At 30.6% G+C, this 18915-nt stretch overlaps 3 protein-coding genes across 3 annotated transcripts; 2 read left to right on the forward strand and 1 right to left on the reverse strand.

The window, feature by feature from the left end:
• Nucleotides 1-3186: 3186 nt before the first annotated feature.
• Nucleotides 3187-8785, reverse strand: LOC106765382 (mitochondrial-processing peptidase subunit alpha). The gene is made up of 13 exons (XM_014649979.2): nucleotides 8590-8785; nucleotides 7938-8192; nucleotides 7533-7829; nucleotides 6599-6766; nucleotides 6310-6477; nucleotides 6143-6223; nucleotides 5908-5974; nucleotides 5614-5711; nucleotides 4716-4788; nucleotides 4034-4104; nucleotides 3868-3917; nucleotides 3537-3649; nucleotides 3187-3419 (listed from the first exon to the last, which is right to left on the reverse strand). The coding sequence occupies exons 1-13, from the start codon at nucleotides 8626-8628 to the stop codon at nucleotides 3367-3369; spliced, it is 1533 nt and encodes a 510-aa protein (XP_014505465.1). The 5' UTR covers nucleotides 8629-8785; the 3' UTR covers nucleotides 3187-3366.
• A 2549-nt stretch (nucleotides 8786-11334) lies between these two features.
• On the forward strand, nucleotides 11335-15455 carry LOC106766865 (ATP-dependent 6-phosphofructokinase 3). Its single transcript, XM_014651638.2, has 13 exons — nucleotides 11335-11781; nucleotides 11942-11988; nucleotides 12112-12151; nucleotides 12617-12679; nucleotides 12757-12894; nucleotides 13037-13195; nucleotides 13283-13336; nucleotides 13468-13536; nucleotides 13636-13765; nucleotides 13886-14151; nucleotides 14529-14577; nucleotides 14699-14853; nucleotides 14973-15455. Exons 1-13 carry the CDS (start codon nucleotides 11680-11682, stop codon nucleotides 15117-15119), a joined length of 1419 nt encoding a protein of 472 aa, XP_014507124.1. The 5' UTR covers nucleotides 11335-11679; the 3' UTR covers nucleotides 15120-15455.
• Nucleotides 15456-16472: 1017 nt separating this feature from the next.
• Nucleotides 16473-18798, forward strand: LOC106767952 (AP-4 complex subunit sigma-like). The gene is made up of 4 exons (XM_014652919.2): nucleotides 16473-16740; nucleotides 17123-17209; nucleotides 17403-17471; nucleotides 17596-18798. Exons 1-4 carry the CDS (start codon nucleotides 16600-16602, stop codon nucleotides 17728-17730), a joined length of 432 nt encoding a protein of 143 aa, XP_014508405.1. The 5' UTR covers nucleotides 16473-16599; the 3' UTR covers nucleotides 17731-18798.
• Nucleotides 18799-18915: the final 117 nt, after the last annotated feature.

An 18915-nucleotide genomic window follows, 5' to 3' on the forward strand; every position in this document is an offset into this window, starting at 1 on the left:
CAATTCTTTTACCATTCCTACAGCCTACCCTATTACCATAATGGGTGAAATGCAATGTTTTACTGTTACTGCTGCAGAAAATTAAAGTAATGGATTATATATAATTTTGTATATATATATATATATATATATATATATATATATATATATATATATATATATATGAGAGAGTAGTATTATGTTCCCTCTTTTAGTGTCATCATAAAGTAACATAATCACATCATCCTTAGATTTCTACTACATTATTCTTTCCTGTAGTAATGTTGCCTTCTTCTCTTTCCAAAATTCCAACCTCTCTTTTCATCTCACACAATTAAACACCAAAACGTTTCAATTTTTTACTATAATTTAATTATTTAAGACAGAAAACAAGACAATTAAATTGCATTATTATCCATTAAATTCACTTTTGACGAACCAAGCCATGGAGCCCACATGTTTCAAAGTTCTCTGTATAAAATTCTGATTTCAATTAATGCATAAATAAATATTCTAATATGATTGGTAACACAGTCCACCAGAATATATAATGGTGTTATATACTACTTTTGGTAATTATACTCCAAGGATTTAATTTTATACATGTTCAGATATTCCAAAACATTTTGTTTTCTGCAAATTCATCATCTTTAGGAATATTTCTTGTATGACTGCATGCTGTATGTGTATATTCTTCCAGATTATGAACTTAACAATTCTGACACTTGTTAATTATGGGTATTTATATAGTTTTTCTGGTCTATGTTGGTCATTCAATTATAAACATGTAATTATTTTAACAAGCAATAGAGCTATTATTATGATAATTAATTAATTAATCTAATAAGAGAGACAAAAAAAGTTGCATGATGAAGTATAAGTAATAATTTAGAAGGTAAATAAAAATAAGAAAAGATTGCAAGACAGCAAAGCAGTGAATACAAAGTTGGAGACACATTCATCTAATTGCTACTTACAGCTCTTGAGCACTGAATTTCTGTCAAAACTAAAATTTTTTTTTGTCTCATTTAATTTCCATTAGAAAATAAATATACCCAAGTCTCTATTCATACCCACATTAAATAATATTTTACAAAAAATAAAACATCATATAATTAATAATTAAATAATTAAATATTAAATATAAAGATTTTCTTTTGTACTAGGTTAATTAAAAAAATTATAATTATATAAATATAAATAATTATAAAAATAATTGCGCGTTTTAAGATTAAGTTTAACAACTAAGCATAAAAGAAAAATTCGTGTAAATTGTTATATCCAATAAAAAAATCAGATATAACTCATAATTGATAAAATAAAAACTTTTCTCAAAATAAAAAAAGGAATAATACTCACATGGACGACGGTCCATTTATCATCCTTCTTCCACTAAACTATAATGAATATATTGTTTACCGATATTAATTTAAACAAGTCATTCATTACATGTTTCTGAAAATGATTTTGAAAGTATTTTTATTCGAAAGTTGTTACTAGTAAATAGATACTATTTTTGTATGATTTTGGAACTATTTTAAAACTATTGAATGTAAGTTATCTACAAAAATTGTTGTCTATTTTAAGTTTTAGAAACAACTTTTATTTAACTGCTGAGAAAGGAACAATGATTTTTTTTTAATGTTACATGTTCCACGTATTTTGAACTATTTTATAATCATTAACGTAAAAAACCCATAGTAAATATTATATAATTCTTTACAGAATGTACTATATAGTATATTTAATGTATTGAGAGAGTTATAATTTGCTATACCAATGAAGTATAAAGTATAATGTCTTGTTATGTTTATATAAATAATTTAACTTATATACATTTGCGTGTTTAGTTATATTATTTCTAAGATGAAAATCGGATTGATAGATAAAAAAAAATGTCAATATTATTATTTAAATATATTAAGTATTTAAACTTTATTGTTGCCGACAAAAAAAAAAATAAACTTTAGGATAAAAAAAAATGAGATATTAAAAGTAACTCTTCAAATTCACTAACAAAAATAAGGTATTTGGTATCAGTAGTATAATCTAAAAGAGATAACTTCATCACATTCTAATTCAGCTTTCGCTATAGTTCTAGACTTTTATGTTAGAGATAGTTATTTGATTGGATCTACAATCCACAAATACGTAATCAGTGCTGTAAAAATTATTGTTAATATAAGTATTAAGACTTTTGTTATAAAAGTAATAAATTTATTTTATATAGTGATTTATGATTGAATAATAATGTAAAATGATTTTATATTCTTAAAAATTAGAACCTTATTTTTTAATAACTATCCAAAAGAATGGAAAATGTAGAAAAGTGGGTATGACCCCATGATATGGCAGAGATTATCTGTTACTTGATAAATTCCTTCTATTTTACTCACCAAAATATTGTTTTGACCAATTGGAACTAAGGTAAATTCTCAGCAACATGTTACAAGTACAACAACGTAAGAAGAACAACAAACATATGACGTGTTTGGCAGGAAACTGTTGAATAGTCTTGTAAACTTGTAGCAATGACATTTATATGCACAATTCTTTGAATATGAATATTCAAATGTTTCTTATAAAAATTATTCCTTTTCTTGTACCAATATTGTCTTTAATGGAAGTGGTTTAATACGGTTGAAAGTTAATTTATGAGATATGCAGAAAAAATAGGAATCCTTTTTGGTTTGAGTATAGGATTTAAGGTTGAAATTTCTCTAGAAACCCACCTATATAAGAATAAAGCATTTATCAACTTGCTGTCGTTTTCTATGGTTTTAGGTAAAACATGTAATAACCATCAAACCAAGTGCGGTGTACATTAAAAAGACAGCATAAATAGTATGACGATATATATATTTTTTTTCAGCAACCTGACCAAGATTGAAATTCAGTTCAGGAAAGAAATGCAGTAGAAAATTATAAAATAAATAAAGTCTCCTAACAAAATGAAAATAAAAAACAACAAAAACAACCATTTAATATTATTATTATGTGGGTGAACCTTTTCTTTCAAACACCAGTCCAATTATTATAACTTCTTAAGATAAAAATAAATTAAATTTTTAAACTAGCATTACCCGATGGAGCTAGCAATATATGATCCGAGTGTAGCAGAAGTCAAAATAAACTAAATTTTATACTTTCTAAGTTTATTAAAAAAGATGAGTTCTTAAAAGGATTTAAACCAATATAATCAAGCAGTTGAAAGTTCAATCCAAAAAATATTCTCATAGGTCAATGTTTTATGTACCGAGAAACAATGAGTTTTGCCTCACTAATTTATTGCTTACTACAACAACAATTAGGAGAATTTTACACCTTTTAATAGTACAAGACTTCTTGCATGACAAGAAAAGTTAAATAAGACGGATGGAAATAATCTCATTTGGTAGGGAACTTGCTGCTCACTGATTCATAACTCGGAACGTAGAGAACTGCATGAAGTGGGAAGATTTCGTAAATATAAAGAAATCAAGAATCAACAACAGTCTTTCAAAAAACAATGAAATATATACAATCAAGAAGAATTTATAAAAAGAAATTAAATATACCATCTCCATATGATGCCATTGTGAGAGGAGAAGAAATAAGTTTTTGCGAAATTGAAGAAATATCCTTCAAGGTTACTTCGTCCACTGCCTTCAAAAATTCCTCCACAGGTTTCCTGAATAGGGATAAAGACATCCTTTAACTAAAGGCACAATCATTTCAAGTATACAAATGCTAGTTAGGAATGGCGGCATTCAAAACAAAAACTAATAGCTACCCTCTTATGTATTCTTCTTAATCAAAATTTCAAAACTTTCAGTTCCCCATAAAGATGACATTTCCAATCTAAGAATACTCTAGCAATGGCCAAGAGTTGTTCTTCATGATACATACCTCTCACCATATGTTAAAATTTGTCTTCCTATATCTTCTGAAACAACCATCTAAAAAAGGTTCGGGTTAGAACTGATTAGACGGTTACAAAAAACATAAAAAAATAAAATAAAGTTTCAGATTGTAGTTTCATGATAAAACTTTAATTTGAGGTGCATTTACTTACTCTAGATTCCAAATTCATCAAAATTGCAGATTTGGTAGCTTGTTTGGCTCGATCCAGTTGTAACTGTTCAACTACAGATAGAGAAAAGGCATAAGTACAAAACTACCAATATAGATGAAATAAAGATGAAACAAATGGAAAAAGGGGGGAAGAGGATTGAAACTATACTGTTGAGTTTAAAGGAGAAGGGTCCCCCCTTAAATTAGCTGTAAAGGAGACGGGTGAAAGACTTTATCTCTTTCATTGTGCTTTAATTTCGTAAAAAAAATAAGTAAATCATCTATGTAATATAAAATATTGAAAAAAATTATATTAAGAAAAAAAATAATGAAACAACAAACTAATTTTTTAATTAGTACCAAAAGATTTTTCAAACTTTAATTATTCGTTCGTACTCTTTTTCCATTGACCACAGATAACAAAGAAAGGTCAACTTATTTTTTTAGTTTTTCAATTAAACCAAATGATTCATTCAATAGAAGTCATTTGTTTATGATTCATCTAAACAAACAAAAACATTTTATTTTCACTTTTTCTGTATTTTTATCCATTTCCACTTTATTTCTCTATTTTCTATCTTTCTTGTTTCTTTTCTCTCTATTATATTATACGTCTAATACAACTGAGCTCAAATAAAGTAGATAATAAGAAGCAAATACTAGTTAAAAGCATAACAACCAACCTTTTCCATGAGTAGCAACAGCAAGAATCTCATTAGCAGTTATATCAATGGCCTTTGATATAAAATCTGAGCTCTGACACAAAGACAAATGGAGTCAGAGTAGTAGATGGCATAGGCTGCCATAAGAACAAGGAACAGATCGAATGGATCACATCCATCACACACTCATGCACATGTATAAACTCAACGATTCCCCACATTTGGGCCAGTAAATAAGTCTGCATAATTCGAAGTGGGGAATGCTAATTTTGGAATGAAAAAACTGGCAGGAAAAAAATGTGAAAAGGTTGAAAATAAATTTTTCACATATTCAACAGTGAATAACTTTGGTTTGAAAATAATTCTTTTTCAACCTCAACTTTCTAGCTTCCTACTTTCCAACTACTAAACAAAGAACAGCTTCGTTCTTGTCACCAGCTTATGCAAAGAGATATGCATAGCATGCGTCATATAAGCTGTGCGTATAGATATTTATATTACTATTTGAGATTCCACACTAATTATTATAAAATATATCTACATAAACATATAAAAACCATGAAATTTTGATTCTAGAGTATCATTTCAAGGGTTTAGAAAAAGCACTCTTAATTACTATACATATAAAAATTGACTTACATAAATATTCGTCATTCCAATATATCCAAAAAGTCATCATTTCATGGACAGGTATTTCAATATATCCAGAAAAACATAATTTCATAAAGCATAGTATTCAAAGGGGCTTAGTGTTGTAAATTGGGTACCGTAAACTACTATTACTAGACATATAAAAATTGACTTACATAAATACTCGGTCTTCAAAAATATCCAAAAACCATTATTTCATAATGGACAGATCCTTAAATATATCCAAAAAATCATGATTTCATAATGGACAGTATTTGAAGGGGCTTACTGTTGTAACTTGGATACCAAAAATGCCAGTGTCATTATAAATATTGTTGAAGGCTGAAATTGAATGAAATTGTGGATATTGGTTCAGAACATTGAGATCTGCATATCATAAAACCAAGAACGTTAAGGTAATAATCAAAAGAAAAGAACACAACGTGAAGTGCTTAGTTGCAGAAAAACTGTGGCAATAAAGAAAAGAGAGCACAAAAACTATACATCAAATATTGATTATCATTCATTGTTCATAGTTTCAACCACAAACTAGGAACATATTGAATATTTTAAGATGACTTACATAGCCGTGAATACATCCCTTTACCAGGACCACCAGCTGAGAATGATCCTCCACCTCCCAATAACATCTATAGTAAAATGACGTAGTACAGTTAAATACAAATTTAAAGAACAAAAATATTATTGAAAATAATAAACATACTAAAGAGACCAGCCGAAATATTTTTAGCCACCTTAAAGTAAGGTAAAAAATTTCAAGTTAAGAAAATCAAGTAAATATATAAAATCATCAAAACCTGAAGAACAGTCAAAACCATAGCATCCTTCAACTTATGCCAGCCGCCAGGAAGTTCAAATGCTAGAGCAAAATGGGTCCTCTGCTCATTCAAGGAACGTAAGACTTTCAGCCCAAAAATTTAAAACCCAGAGTGTGAACAGAAGCTATATTTTTTCAATTGCATACCCCTGTTTCACTTTGACATCGATAATCACCACCAGTATATACTGATTTTGGCTCCTCTGGACGTGGGACACTTGGTAAATCTGACAGGAGAGGCTCTGCAACGGATAACAATTCCTCATGTTCAACACCAGAAGCAGCAAGTACTATGCGAGGTGCTGTATAGTTCTCCTGATATTTCATAAAAGTTTAAGTCTTGTAAGTAAGGTAAAGAAAGAACAACTCATAGAAAGAATATACAAATTCTGAAAATTTAGTCAATAATATTTAAAGATTATCTTAGAAGACTTACAGCAACAAACTCCTCCAGAATTGCACCATTCAGTCTATTTATGGCTGATTCTGAAGCTAAAAGAGGATTTGCCAAGGCACCAGAAAAACCAGCAGAATGAATGGCTTCCAAAAGCAAGTCTTGCGGATTTTTGGAAGCTTCACCAATCTCAGCCTTAACTTTGAGAAGCTGCAATTAATAAGGAAAATTTTTTAAGAGGTCATTAGACATGTAATGTAAGCCCTGAGAGCTAACGGATAAAAAAAAAAAGTCTGCTAACTATAGTCAACTGGCTTTGTAATGTATTTACTATAGAATACGGTTCTAGTAAACTGACTGATCAATCTTCTGACAGTCTCACTGAATTTAATAAGTTAATATATTATGTGAATACAAAGTTTTATGACTATACCAGAAGATGGTTATCAACCTTCTATCTGTCTCATTGAGATTAAGTTTTTTTTTTTTTTTTTCTAAGAATACAATATATTATTTACAAATTGAATATCTAACCATACAGATATTTTTAAGTCTCTGTAGCACAAGCTCAAGCTGCAGTGGCACAATTAGGCAAGATTAAGTTTTCAGAAGATCTACCATTTACCCCATTTAAACCGTAGAGAAGTGACTGGGCTATGTGAACTAGTATGACAATAAATATTTAGTTTGACAATTAGATTAAGCCAACACAACACGTGTAAGGGGAGACAGGACCTGGTTCTTCATTTACAACTATTTTATTAACATAATTTTCCTTTCACGTTCTTTCTCCAGTTTTATCAATACGTCTATCGTAAACCTACAGCTTATTTATGAGTAACCATCAGCTTAGCGCTTACTAGAGTATATACATTATTACACATGTTTCAAATTATTAGGTTGCCTGCTTTTCAAATTTCCTGTCTAAATATATTGGAAGAATTCCAGAAAGTATAAACAACAATGTAGAAAGTACCTGCTCGTTAACCTCCCAATCAAGAAATGCAGGATTCCTCACACAATCAACAAGAAGCTCCACCATTTCAGGAACATATGTCTTCAAAGCATCAAAAGTGTAACCCATCTGTTCTCTAGAAGCTGAGGCCTGCACATTGCCACCAATTGCCTCTACCTCTCGAACCACACGAAAGTGACTACGGTTTCTAGTGGTCTTGAAAGCCATTCGTTCGAGCAAATGTGTAGCCCCAAAACTTATTGGACTCTCATATATTGAACCACAGTCTACGTATAAACCTATTGATGCTGTGGGAGTCTGAAGAACAAAGAATTGAGATCAATGTATTTAAAGTTTAGATATCTTACATGTGCCTGTAGATGGATAGATATACAAGTTAAACGATATAACATCAATCATTCATACCGCGGATGTTTCAGAGGCCACTTTGACTCCATTTGGGAGTGTAGTAATAATAGTTTTACCCGGTGCAACATAATCCGGCAATGGAGGAGAAAGTATAACACCTGGAAGCGGAAAATCAAGAGGTGTAGCAGAACTGGATCGGTCGCCCGTGAGCCATCCAAACAAACCACCCAAACCAGAAGAGGATTGTTTGGTGGCAACAGAACTTGAACTTGAACTTGCAAATCTGACAGGCAACCTGCTGCATGAACGGGCCTATCAAAAATCAAAACTATCAGACCATCACTTCAAACCATGCTCATTGCCTACAACTTTCAGGCACGATAAATCAAGTGAATAAAGTTTATCCAAAAGACAAACGAATCATAGAAAAATGCTGTGATAAAAATATAAATTGTCTGAGATTTTTCGCCACGACCCAAAGCAATTAACAGGAATTCCACACACATGGACAAGTGAATTTAAATCCTAATTCAGTAGTTATTAAACAAAGAACTACACTTGAGGGACTGATCAATGGAATAAAAAAATATCAGCTTCTATTTAGTTCGTAATTTAAAGTAAGTGCCGGTAAGGGTGAGATCTAGGGCATGATAATAATAATAATAATAACAGTTAACGTTTGAAAGGGAAGGAGATGAAAGATACGAACCCTAATGGTCCTGAGGCGTGAAGCAACGTTCCTGTACATGACTGATCAACAGTTCAAAACCACCTGATTATTTGATTCTGTTAGGCTTTAGAGTTAGAGAAGAGAAACAACTTGATCGAGGTTTCGGAGATGGTGGAGGTTTCAGTATCTGCTATACGCTTTTGAACAATGGGCCGTAGGCAGAAGCAAGCCCATAATTTGATCATTGTGTTACAAAGGTTGTCTTTAAACACAAGCATTACTTCAGAGATCATCCTTAGCCTTAGTTATAAAGTAAATGTACAAATTTAATATGAAAAACAAACTATTTTATTTGTAAACACATTAGATATAGTTTTAATCATAAAATGAAAAAGAAAAAAATAATTACTATAAAATAATTATTATATATTTATTCTTTTATTTTTGTAAGTTATACATTATCCCTTTTAATGTACATATTGTTTCTTAATTTTAACTTTTCAATAACTATTTTACTTGTAATAAAAAAAAACTTTTCTACAAATTAGTAAATAAAGTATCAATAACAAAATAATAAAAAAATATGTATTTTTATTTAATTAATAAATAGAATTTTTTTAATGTCATTATTTTTTTCAAATTTACCCTTCTTAAACTTAAATAATTATTCGTAATAAAAAAACTACCTACACGATAAATAAAGTTTATATACTAAAATTATAAAACCTATTTACTTTTATTTTAATAATTATTTATAGTAACAAGTATAACACTCTGTATTAAAAAGATTTTTCTAATAATTCAAAGCATTTCAAATATTTGATATTAACTAATAAGACTAAATACCTTTATATAGGATATGTGGAGAAAAAATAGAAAAAAAATTTAAAGAACAGAAATTTAGAGAAATAAAATTTTTTACATAATGAAACTTATGATTAAAAAATTCTATTTATACAATTGATATTTTTAAAATAAAATAATAAATATTATTATTTAATACATCTTATCATATTTAATACCTGATTTTTAAGAATCTTAACGTAATAAACAAATTTAATAATAATAGAATAGAAATCAAATTATATAAGATTCACACAAATCTAATCTAAATTTAAAACAATAAATATGTAATTCTTTTTATATGTTATTCAATTTTTTTCATTTTAATAATCTAAAATTTAAACACAATCTTAAATTTTCTAATTATTAAAATTATTTATAAACAATCCAAGTTATCTCAATTTACGAGTATAAAAAAAAATTGATATTAATTTTGTATATAAAGACAAATGAACTTTTACGAAACATTGATTTAGCTGTCTTTGAAATCAAACTTCATAATTTTGTTTTCAGTTTTCTTTTTCATTTTTCCCAAATAACTAATATCCTTATCATAGTTCTTGTATATTTTGTTCTTTTCCTATTTATATATTTCTTTTTTTCTTTTCTTTGTTAAAGAAGGCTTATAGTCAAATTAAATCAAAAGGTAATAATGACTCTTAAAAGAACGGTGCCTCCCCTACACACCTTTTCTCAATTAATTCAGTATAATTTCTTTGGATAATGATATTTAGACAACATTTTTTTGACAACATTTGAACATTGATTACGTGTCAATCTGTGATTGGTCGTAAATTACTCCATAATAGTGTTTATGATTATTATTATTGATTATGGAGTAATTTACGACCAATCACAGATTGACACGTAATCAATGTTCAAATGTTCTCAAAAAAATGTTGTCTAAATATCATTATCCAATTTCTTTTGGAGTGATGCAAACAATTTTTTTATTACACTTAACAAATGCATTCTAAAAATTGTGAAAGGTTTCTGGAATTTTGTATATAAATATTCTTATTTTGTTTATCTAAAAAAATATTCTATAAATGGTTCGATTGGCTATCGTTGAGAAGCAAGAGGCAGATTATAAGAGTCAACAATTTTGTAATATTCTCTTAACTGTTTAATATTCTTTAAAATTTTAATGCTATTTATACATACTATTATATTTTTAAAAGATTTAGTAAACTTAACAAAATTTAATCAGTTAAATATATTTACTTTCTAAATTTTCTATTTTTATACTATTAGATCAAACTTAGAAAACCCCGCACAGAAACCGGCGGGAAGAAAAAACAAACTGTTTCAGGATCAGTCCGTATAGTAGAGTAATTAGATTGAAATCTTCTCAGAATTAATTTTGATTTTTACATTAGTTATTGGTAATAATTTTAAAAAGTATTACAGAAATATATTTTTTAAATATTATTTAAGATATTTAAATTTTTTATATTCATTTCATATTATTTTTTCTTATTTTTTATTTCTTAAAAAATATAAAAATTTATGCTTTTATGATATTTTATTTTTATAATATGTATGAAATGAATGTAAAGATATATTATATGTTATAATTAATAATTGATTTTTCCATATTTTGAAAATATTAACTGTGTTATAAAGACTTTGAAAGACAGCAAATGTAAATATGTGAAGAACTTTGTGTAATGAATATTTTTGGTGATTTGTGTGAGGAAAAAGTTTTTTATTTTTATAATTTTTTGACAATATATATTTGGTGATGTATGATTGATTCATTTTAAATATTTTTTAAAAATAAATTCAAAAAATCAATAAAATGATGATGTATTTTATTGTAAAAAAATTATTAAAATAAAAAGTCGTTAAATCCTTAATGTAATGTTGTGTGAAAAAGTTAGTGTGTTGAATAAATAGGAATGGTTAGTGGGAAGTTGTCCGAAAGATGATGGTGGTGGACTCTATACCATTTGCATCTCTGCGTCAAAGCGTAGACTTTGGAAAGCATTTGATTTTCTCTTTTTCCTTTTCAACCGTGAAATCACGAACTTGATGAACCAAAAGCTGCCCTAAGTTTCGGGGAACCCCTTTTGGAGGGCACTCTCTATATTCATTCCTTATTTATTGTATTTCTCTTTCGTTATTATCACCGTTCTTTCCTTCCTTCCACATTTTGTATTCGTGAAGCACCACACCCTTTACTATAAATAAGCAACACCACCTTAATTCCACGCATCATTTTCCTTGCTAAATCACAATAACACAACCTCTTTTCGCCTCTCTCCCTAACGTTAGAACAACATCATGGGTTCCTCACCGAATTCAAAGCCTAAGATCGTTAGAGGCACCGCAGGTTATGTCTTGGAAGATGTTCCACATATGTCTGATTACATCCCTGACTTGCCAGTACGTCGTCGTTCACCATTTTTTACCTTTCTCCTACGCCCTCTCAAAAAGTGCTTCTTCTCCACTGCATAGCCTTTTTCTCTTTCTCTTCATCTCTCTCTGTAACTTTATCTACTTAATTACTCCATTAATGTATCATTTTTCTGTAACTCTCTCGCAGACATATACTAATCCTTTGCAGATCAATCCTGCTTACTCAGTTGTCAAGTAAGTTTCATATCGATGTGAAAATTAAGTCTATCTCTTCTTTCTTCTACTTTTTTTTTTTTTATTACGCTTGTTTACGCTTACTTTTTGTCTCACAATTTTAATTTACTTGCCACTTCTCAGACAGTATTTCGTTCACGTCGATGATAGTGTTCCGCAGAAGGTTAGATTTTATTATGTTATATATTGTTTTTTCCGGTGAATTTTCCTTCTTTCTGCAGGACTTTTTTTTGGATTATTTTATCACGCATTAACCACCAAAGCGGCTTTGATTTGAACGTGTTATGCCTCGGGAATCTCATAAATAATAATAATAAACTAAAACTATGTCTTTATGAGTACACGTATATCTCGAGAATTCACGATTTCTCCGAATAAGAAACGCCATTGGATCCTAGTTATTGAAAGGAAAAAAAGAAAAGAAGAGAACAGTAACCACCTTGTAATTAGAGTATAAAACACAGCTCATGTCTAATTCACGTTTTCTCCATGCTAGTAATGGACATCATGGGATCACGGTTGGACTTGTGTAAATTGAATTGGAAAATGATAGCACGAGAGGCTATGGTTTCTGGTACAAGTTAGTTGTTGCAATTTAACACCAGTGCATTACTTTATGTCATGACAGATAATTGCTAATAAAGATAGTCCAAGAGGGGTACATTTTCGGCGTGCCGGACCTCGTCAAAAGGTATGTTTTGGTGTGTGTGGCTTTATCTTTGGAGGTGCCATTTTTGTACTTATGAATGTATGATGGTGGATATCCAGGTGTATTTCGACTCAGATGATGTTCAGGCTGCAATTGTGACATGTGGTGGTCTATGTCCTGGGCTAAACACCGTGATTAGGGAACTAGTATGTGCACTATATCACATGTATGGTGTCAAGAAAATTTTGGGAATCAATGTAAGTGTAATAGTTTTGATGATTTTCCAAACAAACTCATTTTCTCCTGTTGGTTAGAAAGGCAACGAATGTAAATTCAAACGCACTCCTGAATTCTGATTTTGTATTAGTCTCGTTAACTGAAAGATACTGTGATTTGAAGGGAGGATACAAGGGTTTCTACGCTCACAATACTATAGCTCTAACTCCTAAAAACGTGAATGATATACACAAGCGTGGGGGAACTATCCTTGGTTCATCAAGAGGTGGACATGACACCACTAAGATAGTTGACAGTATTCAAGATCGGGGAATTAATCAGGTATGTGCCTTATTCTCTCTATTACATCATATATAACTTCACTTGAATCTAGCAGTAATATCAGTCTAATAACTCGAGCAATTTCAGGTTTATATAATTGGGGGAGATGGTACTCAGAGGGGTGCAGATAGGATTTTTGAGGTATGTACAACTTGAATGATGAGGATATTACACTATTGAATTTTGATATTTGACATTTGACATCTGTGATTATGAAATTGATTTCATGAAAGTAGCAATTTATTAACAACGCATCCTGATTATCTGCGCAGGAAATTAGAAGGCGACATCTCAAAGTTGCAGTAGTAGGAATCCCAAAAACCATAGATAATGACATCCCGGTATATCTCTTGGTGGATAGCAACTCTTGCTGTTATTTCTCAGAATCCATTAGCATCATTAACTTGTAAAATGGTTTTGTGTTGTCTCTTGCTCAATAGGTTATTGATAAGTCCTTCGGCTTTGACACAGCTGTTGAGGAGGCTCAACGCGCTATAAATGCAGCACATGTTGAGGCTGAAAGTGGTGAAAATGGCATAGGTGTTGTCAAGCTGATGGGCCGGTATAGCGGTAAGAGCCTTGTAGAATGGCATGGGATATAACGTACCATGTTAAGTTCTTTTCTTGATGTAATAATTATCAAATCTAACTTCCCCTTCATGTATGCTTTATTGTGGATTCATGGTGCAGGGTTTATTGCAATGTATGCTACTCTGGCCAGTAGGGATGTGGACTGTTGCTTGATTCCAGAGTCACCCTTCCACCTTGAAGGTCCAGGTGGACTTTTTGAGTTTGTAGAGAGAAGACTGAAAGAAAATGGCCACATGGTTATTGTGATTGCTGAAGGGGCAGGACAGGAACTTGTTTCTGAGAGCATGCAATCCTTGCAGAAACAGGATGCTTCTGGCAACAAACTTCTCCAAGATGTCGGGCTATGGATATCCCAAAAGATAAAGGTGCCGATTGTTTTGTATGCTGGATATTTCAAATGTGACTTTTGACTGCGTTATCCTCTTGATTCTTCTTTATTTCAGATTCTGATTTGTCTAAGTTTGAAACAAGGTGCAGATTTTGGTTTTCAATTGATGATTTCTTTGTGAAACCTTGAAAAAATTGTTCTAAAGAATGACTCCCATTTGCATTTGGTTTATGAGAATCTCAAAAAGTGACAGTCTTGAAGGATCTCGTGGGCGACATATGATCCCTGATGGATGTGTACTGTGACAAAAATACGCTTTACTTCTCATAGAAAACTATATTATAACTGAAGAAATTATTTATGCAGATGTTCTCCCCCGCTTAGATTAAGCATGTTGAATCTTTGATCTTGCAGGAACATTTTTCCAGGCTGAAGATAATGCACATAAATCTGAAATATATAGGTTTGCGAACATAAAAACTAAATACCTATATATGCATGTGTATATGTTTGTGCAAGAATATTTATGTATGCATACTAAAAGGAGGAAATACCAAACATTGAACAATTTTTTACTGTGGCAGATCCAACATATATGATCCGAGCTGTTCCAAGCAATGCTTCTGACAACGTGTACTGCACTCTTCTTGCTCAAAGTGCTGTTCATGGAGCCATGGCCGGTTACACTGGCTTTACAAGTGGGCTTGTCAATGGAAGGCAAACGTACATACCCTTTTATGTGAGTTGTGCTTCTGCAGCATAGATATTATTAATTTGTTAAAAACATAATGAATTTATTAAACTTTTCCATAAAGGAAGTTTTGAAGTTACGATTAGGTGAATTAACTTGTAATGCAGAGAATCATCGAGGGCCAGAACAAAGTAGTGATAACTGATAGAATGTGGGCAAGGCTTTTGTCTTCAACAAATCAACCCAGCTTTACGGTTTCCAAGATTGGCGCTGAAGAAAAGACGGAAGATGAACCAACCGGGGAGCAGCAGTAAGAGCATTCGTTCAAATAACCATTTGGCTCAGAAAGAAGTCAACGACATTTTTCACCTGCTATGTACATCATGTTACTATATTCGTTTCATGTTTCATATCTTGCATTGTAAGTAGTACATATTTGAGTTTTCTTTTTCCTCTTCCATGTCCAAAATATGGCCGTGGAAAGCTTGAATATATATTCATTGTATTATTCTTTTATTATGCATTGTAATTAGTATATATCCTAAGTCTCAACGAATAATGTGGTGGTTATTTTCACAAGTAGTTCATATACGCGTGCGTTGAATGCTTCAATGTTGAACCGTTGAACATGCGGTGCATCTATGTAAGTATTGGGTAATTGAATGTTTTGTAATTGATTAGGTTGCCGATGTGGACTAAAAGTTGTTTATTTCTAAATTAGCAGATGAAAATAATCACTTTTAATTACGAGAGATTAAAATAATTAAAAGTAGATCTTAGAAACCGTGTAAACTGATAAAAGTATATATTGTTTATTGTCAAGTAAATTACAAATACCAATTTCCACAAGAATTCGATGTGTGTTCATAGTTCAACTATCATCATCATCATCATGATCATGACTTTCAAGATTGAGTTTTGTTTACATTACATTTGTCTTTGCTACAAAAGTCAATTTGCAAGCACTTTGAATGGAAGATAGTTCAAGGATGTTGTTGTAGTCAAGGTAGAGAAAATAGGCTTATTAAGAGGATTTATATTTACCTAATTTCATCCTCAATTAGACAAGTGGTAACTTGAACTCGACCAACTTCCTAACATTAACACAATTTTTTCGTTGCATTGATTCACACTAACTCCTATAATATAGTATTTGTTCTTTATTAAAACGTGTTGAGAAAACAATTAACTTTCTTCAATTTAGAATACGATGTCTCATTAGAAATATTCCTATTTGAATTAGAAATGTCAGGGTGATTCTGATAAGCTTTTACTATATCTAAAATTATAACTCAAGATTTTGATTATGGAAAATAAATTATCTATTAGTTGTTAAGTTTATTTACCGACTATATATAATTGATTTAGCGTTTGAAGTAGAAGATTCAATAGTTTTTATGAAATAGTATTACATGTGAATCTTTATAGAGTAGCTTCAGATATATATAGTGAATCATAAGATTAATATATAAATCTGGTATGACATTAAAATTAAAATTCAAGTTTTTCAATAAGCTTCTGAGAATGAATAAATATTATTTTTTTATATCAGAAATATATATATATATATATATATATATATATATATATTTATACAAACAACTAAATAAAATAGTGATGAGAATGTGAAAATCGTAAAACTTTTATATTAGAACAAAAATTGCAAAAATAGAAAAATCGACAAAAATAAAATTACTTTGTGGATTAAATTTCTCCAATAGATTAATATTTTGTAAGAAATAAAAAAAGAAAGATTAATGCATTAGGTGAGTCTGTTTGTGAAGAATCGTTGGAATGGGAATCAGATTCGTGTTAATGGTGAACAAGCAAGGACAGACTCGTCTTGCACAGTATTATGAATATCTCACTCTGGAAGAAAGGCGAACCCTTGAAGGCGAGATTGTTCGGAAATGCCTCGCCCGTAGTGATTACCAGGTATGTTCTCGTTTCCTTCTCTCTTTTCTGCGTTTTCATGTATCTTAAGATCTCATGTAATTTAACAAGATGACAATTCCTTCAACAATTTTCTTAGTTTTTAGGATTCAATTGCTTCGATTGGCAATGTAATGGATGTCAATTAACGACAAATAATGTTTGCAATACTGTATGTATTATTTATTCTGATTAGTTACATTCAATGGTATTTTGATGTGTTAATATAAAGATTTTATATTCAGAAATATTGCAAGTATATTTAGCTTTATGGGTTACTATATGTTATTGTCACTATGACTTTAGTTTTACTTTCTTACATGTTTCATCTGTACAATTGATTTACATATAGTTGTTGTAGCTGATGCATTTTCGTTATGGACAGTGTTCATTTGTTGAGCATCGCAACTATAAAATTGTGTATAGACGCTATGCATCCTTGTTTTTCCTGGTTGGAGTCGATAATGACGAGGTAAATCAAGTTGTTTTTTAGTATTTTCCATTCTGAATTGATTCAAACAAGGTTTAAAGAAGTTCTTTCTTACAAGTGCTCGTGGCTTCAACAAAGTTAAAGCGTATAACAATTTTGGTATATAAACATGATATCATCTGGAAACCTGCTTCTATTAGATTGTTCATTATACCTTCTGTGAATGATTTTGCAGAACGAGCTTGCAATTTTGGAGTTTATTCATCTTTTGGTCGAAACAATGGATCGACACTTTGGCAATGTGGTAAGTACCGCTGGGATTGGAGATTTACGTTTTTTCTCTCCCTGCCATACTTTCCAAATGTATTTTCTTCCTTCCATTTCCTGATTTTAGCTTCCATTTTTCTTGTCTGCACTTAAATTTGCAGTGTGAACTAGATATCATGTTTCATTTAGAGAAGGTTCACTTTATGTTGGAGGAAATGGTCATGAATGGTTGCATTGTGGAGACAAACAAAGCAAGTATCCTGACTCCAATTCAACTTGTGGATAAAAATTCATAAGAGAAACAAAAGAAGCACTCCTGGTAATTTTTATTTAATATTGGTTCTTTTGCAATTATTTTAAGCGTACAATAAAGTGAATAACAATAGTTAATCTCCAAATTTCTTTATCTATCAAAACAGCATTTTTTTTTTTCATGTTAGTTTTCTCCCTCCTTGATTGCAATGAATTGACCGTTGATCATGTTCTCAAAGGGTCAAAAACACTTGAATGGTACTTAGTGTAATCAATACTCTGAATTCAGAAGTTGCTTACTTGCTAACGGAAAGTTGGATGGAATTGTTTTCATGTTACCTGTCTATCTCTGGTAATGCCTAAGATTGTCTTTACAGTTTAAGCTTCATATACTTATACAAGATAAATTCAAGCTGGAACTTTTATTTGTTTTAATTAATAAATCAACTTCGAACATTTTTTTTTCAAGTAATTGGTTTGCCTCAATTATTATACATCACTATGTGACGTCAAAAGCACCCGACTTCTTATTACAATATGTTCATGTAATTTTATCATAACACGTGCGGTCACACACACATATATAGAGAGAGATTGGAATTTCCTCGAGTGAAAACAATGCGCATGTGCACTATCGTGTTTGATGATTTATATTCCTTAATGACCGCAAAATGTGTTCCACAAGGTTGTGACATTTTGTATATAGAGAATAGAAAGTTTCCCTGACTTGGCTTGGTACATTTAATGTAAATCATGATTAATTGTATTTTTAAAGACTGTTAACTACACATTGAATGCAAATGAAGTGAAAGAGAAGGCTGTAAGCTCTTGCATACATGTCTGTTATTCCAACCCAATACTTGTGTGATCATATGTTAAAAGAGAAATGTTAGAAATACTTTCACAAGTAATTTATTAAAAATCATGAAACTTGATAAATATTATCTTAGAAAAACGTCTTTGATGTGGATGATGCACAATGCTATTGACTTTTTGCTCTATCCTGAGATGATGTTTCCCTGTTTCTCATCATGTCCGCTTCTCCTAATAAACTACCAGTTGTTGAATGGATAGTTTTTGAATTGTTCATAATGTAATTTGCAATGCTCTATGTTGATCTACAATATCATCTTTAAACTTCCAGTCTAGTTATAAGTAAAATGAGATAACAGATGTCAGATGCATATTTTGACATAGTCGCCAACCCTTACAGAATGGCTGAAGCCTTG

The sequence above is a fragment of the Vigna radiata genome, chromosome 7, assembly GCF_000741045.1.
Source record: "Vigna radiata var. radiata cultivar VC1973A chromosome 7, Vradiata_ver6, whole genome shotgun sequence".
NCBI lineage: Eukaryota > Viridiplantae > Streptophyta > Magnoliopsida > Fabales > Fabaceae > Vigna > Vigna radiata.

Excerpts from the sequence above, each read along its gene's own strand:
- LOC106765382 (XM_014649979.2), bottom strand. The coding sequence starts at position 8,628 with ATGTACAGGAACGTTGCTTCACGCCTCAGGACCATTAGG. Across the intron at positions 8,193-8,589 it reads CACGCCTCAGGACCATTAGG|GCCCGTTCATGCAGCAGGTT; the intron begins GTTCGTATCTTT and ends GATTTTTGATAG. Across the intron at positions 6,478-6,598 it reads TTCTGGAGGAGTTTGTTGCT|GAGAACTATACAGCACCTCG; the intron begins GTAAGTCTTCTA and ends ATGAAATATCAG.
- LOC106766865 (XM_014651638.2), top strand. The coding sequence starts at position 11,680 with ATGGGTTCCTCACCGAATTCAAAGCCTAAGATCGTTAGAGGCACCGCA. Across the intron at positions 12,152-12,616 it reads ATGATAGTGTTCCGCAGAAG|ATAATTGCTAATAAAGATAG; the intron begins GTTAGATTTTAT and ends ATGTCATGACAG. Across the intron at positions 14,854-14,972 it reads AAACGTACATACCCTTTTAT|AGAATCATCGAGGGCCAGAA; the intron begins GTGAGTTGTGCT and ends CTTGTAATGCAG.
- LOC106767952 (XM_014652919.2), top strand. The coding sequence starts at position 16,600 with ATGGGAATCAGATTCGTGTTAATGGTGAACAAGCAAGGACAGACTCGT. Across the intron at positions 16,741-17,122 it reads TCGCCCGTAGTGATTACCAG|TGTTCATTTGTTGAGCATCG; the intron begins GTATGTTCTCGT and ends CGTTATGGACAG. Across the intron at positions 17,472-17,595 it reads ATCGACACTTTGGCAATGTG|TGTGAACTAGATATCATGTT; the intron begins GTAAGTACCGCT and ends TTAAATTTGCAG.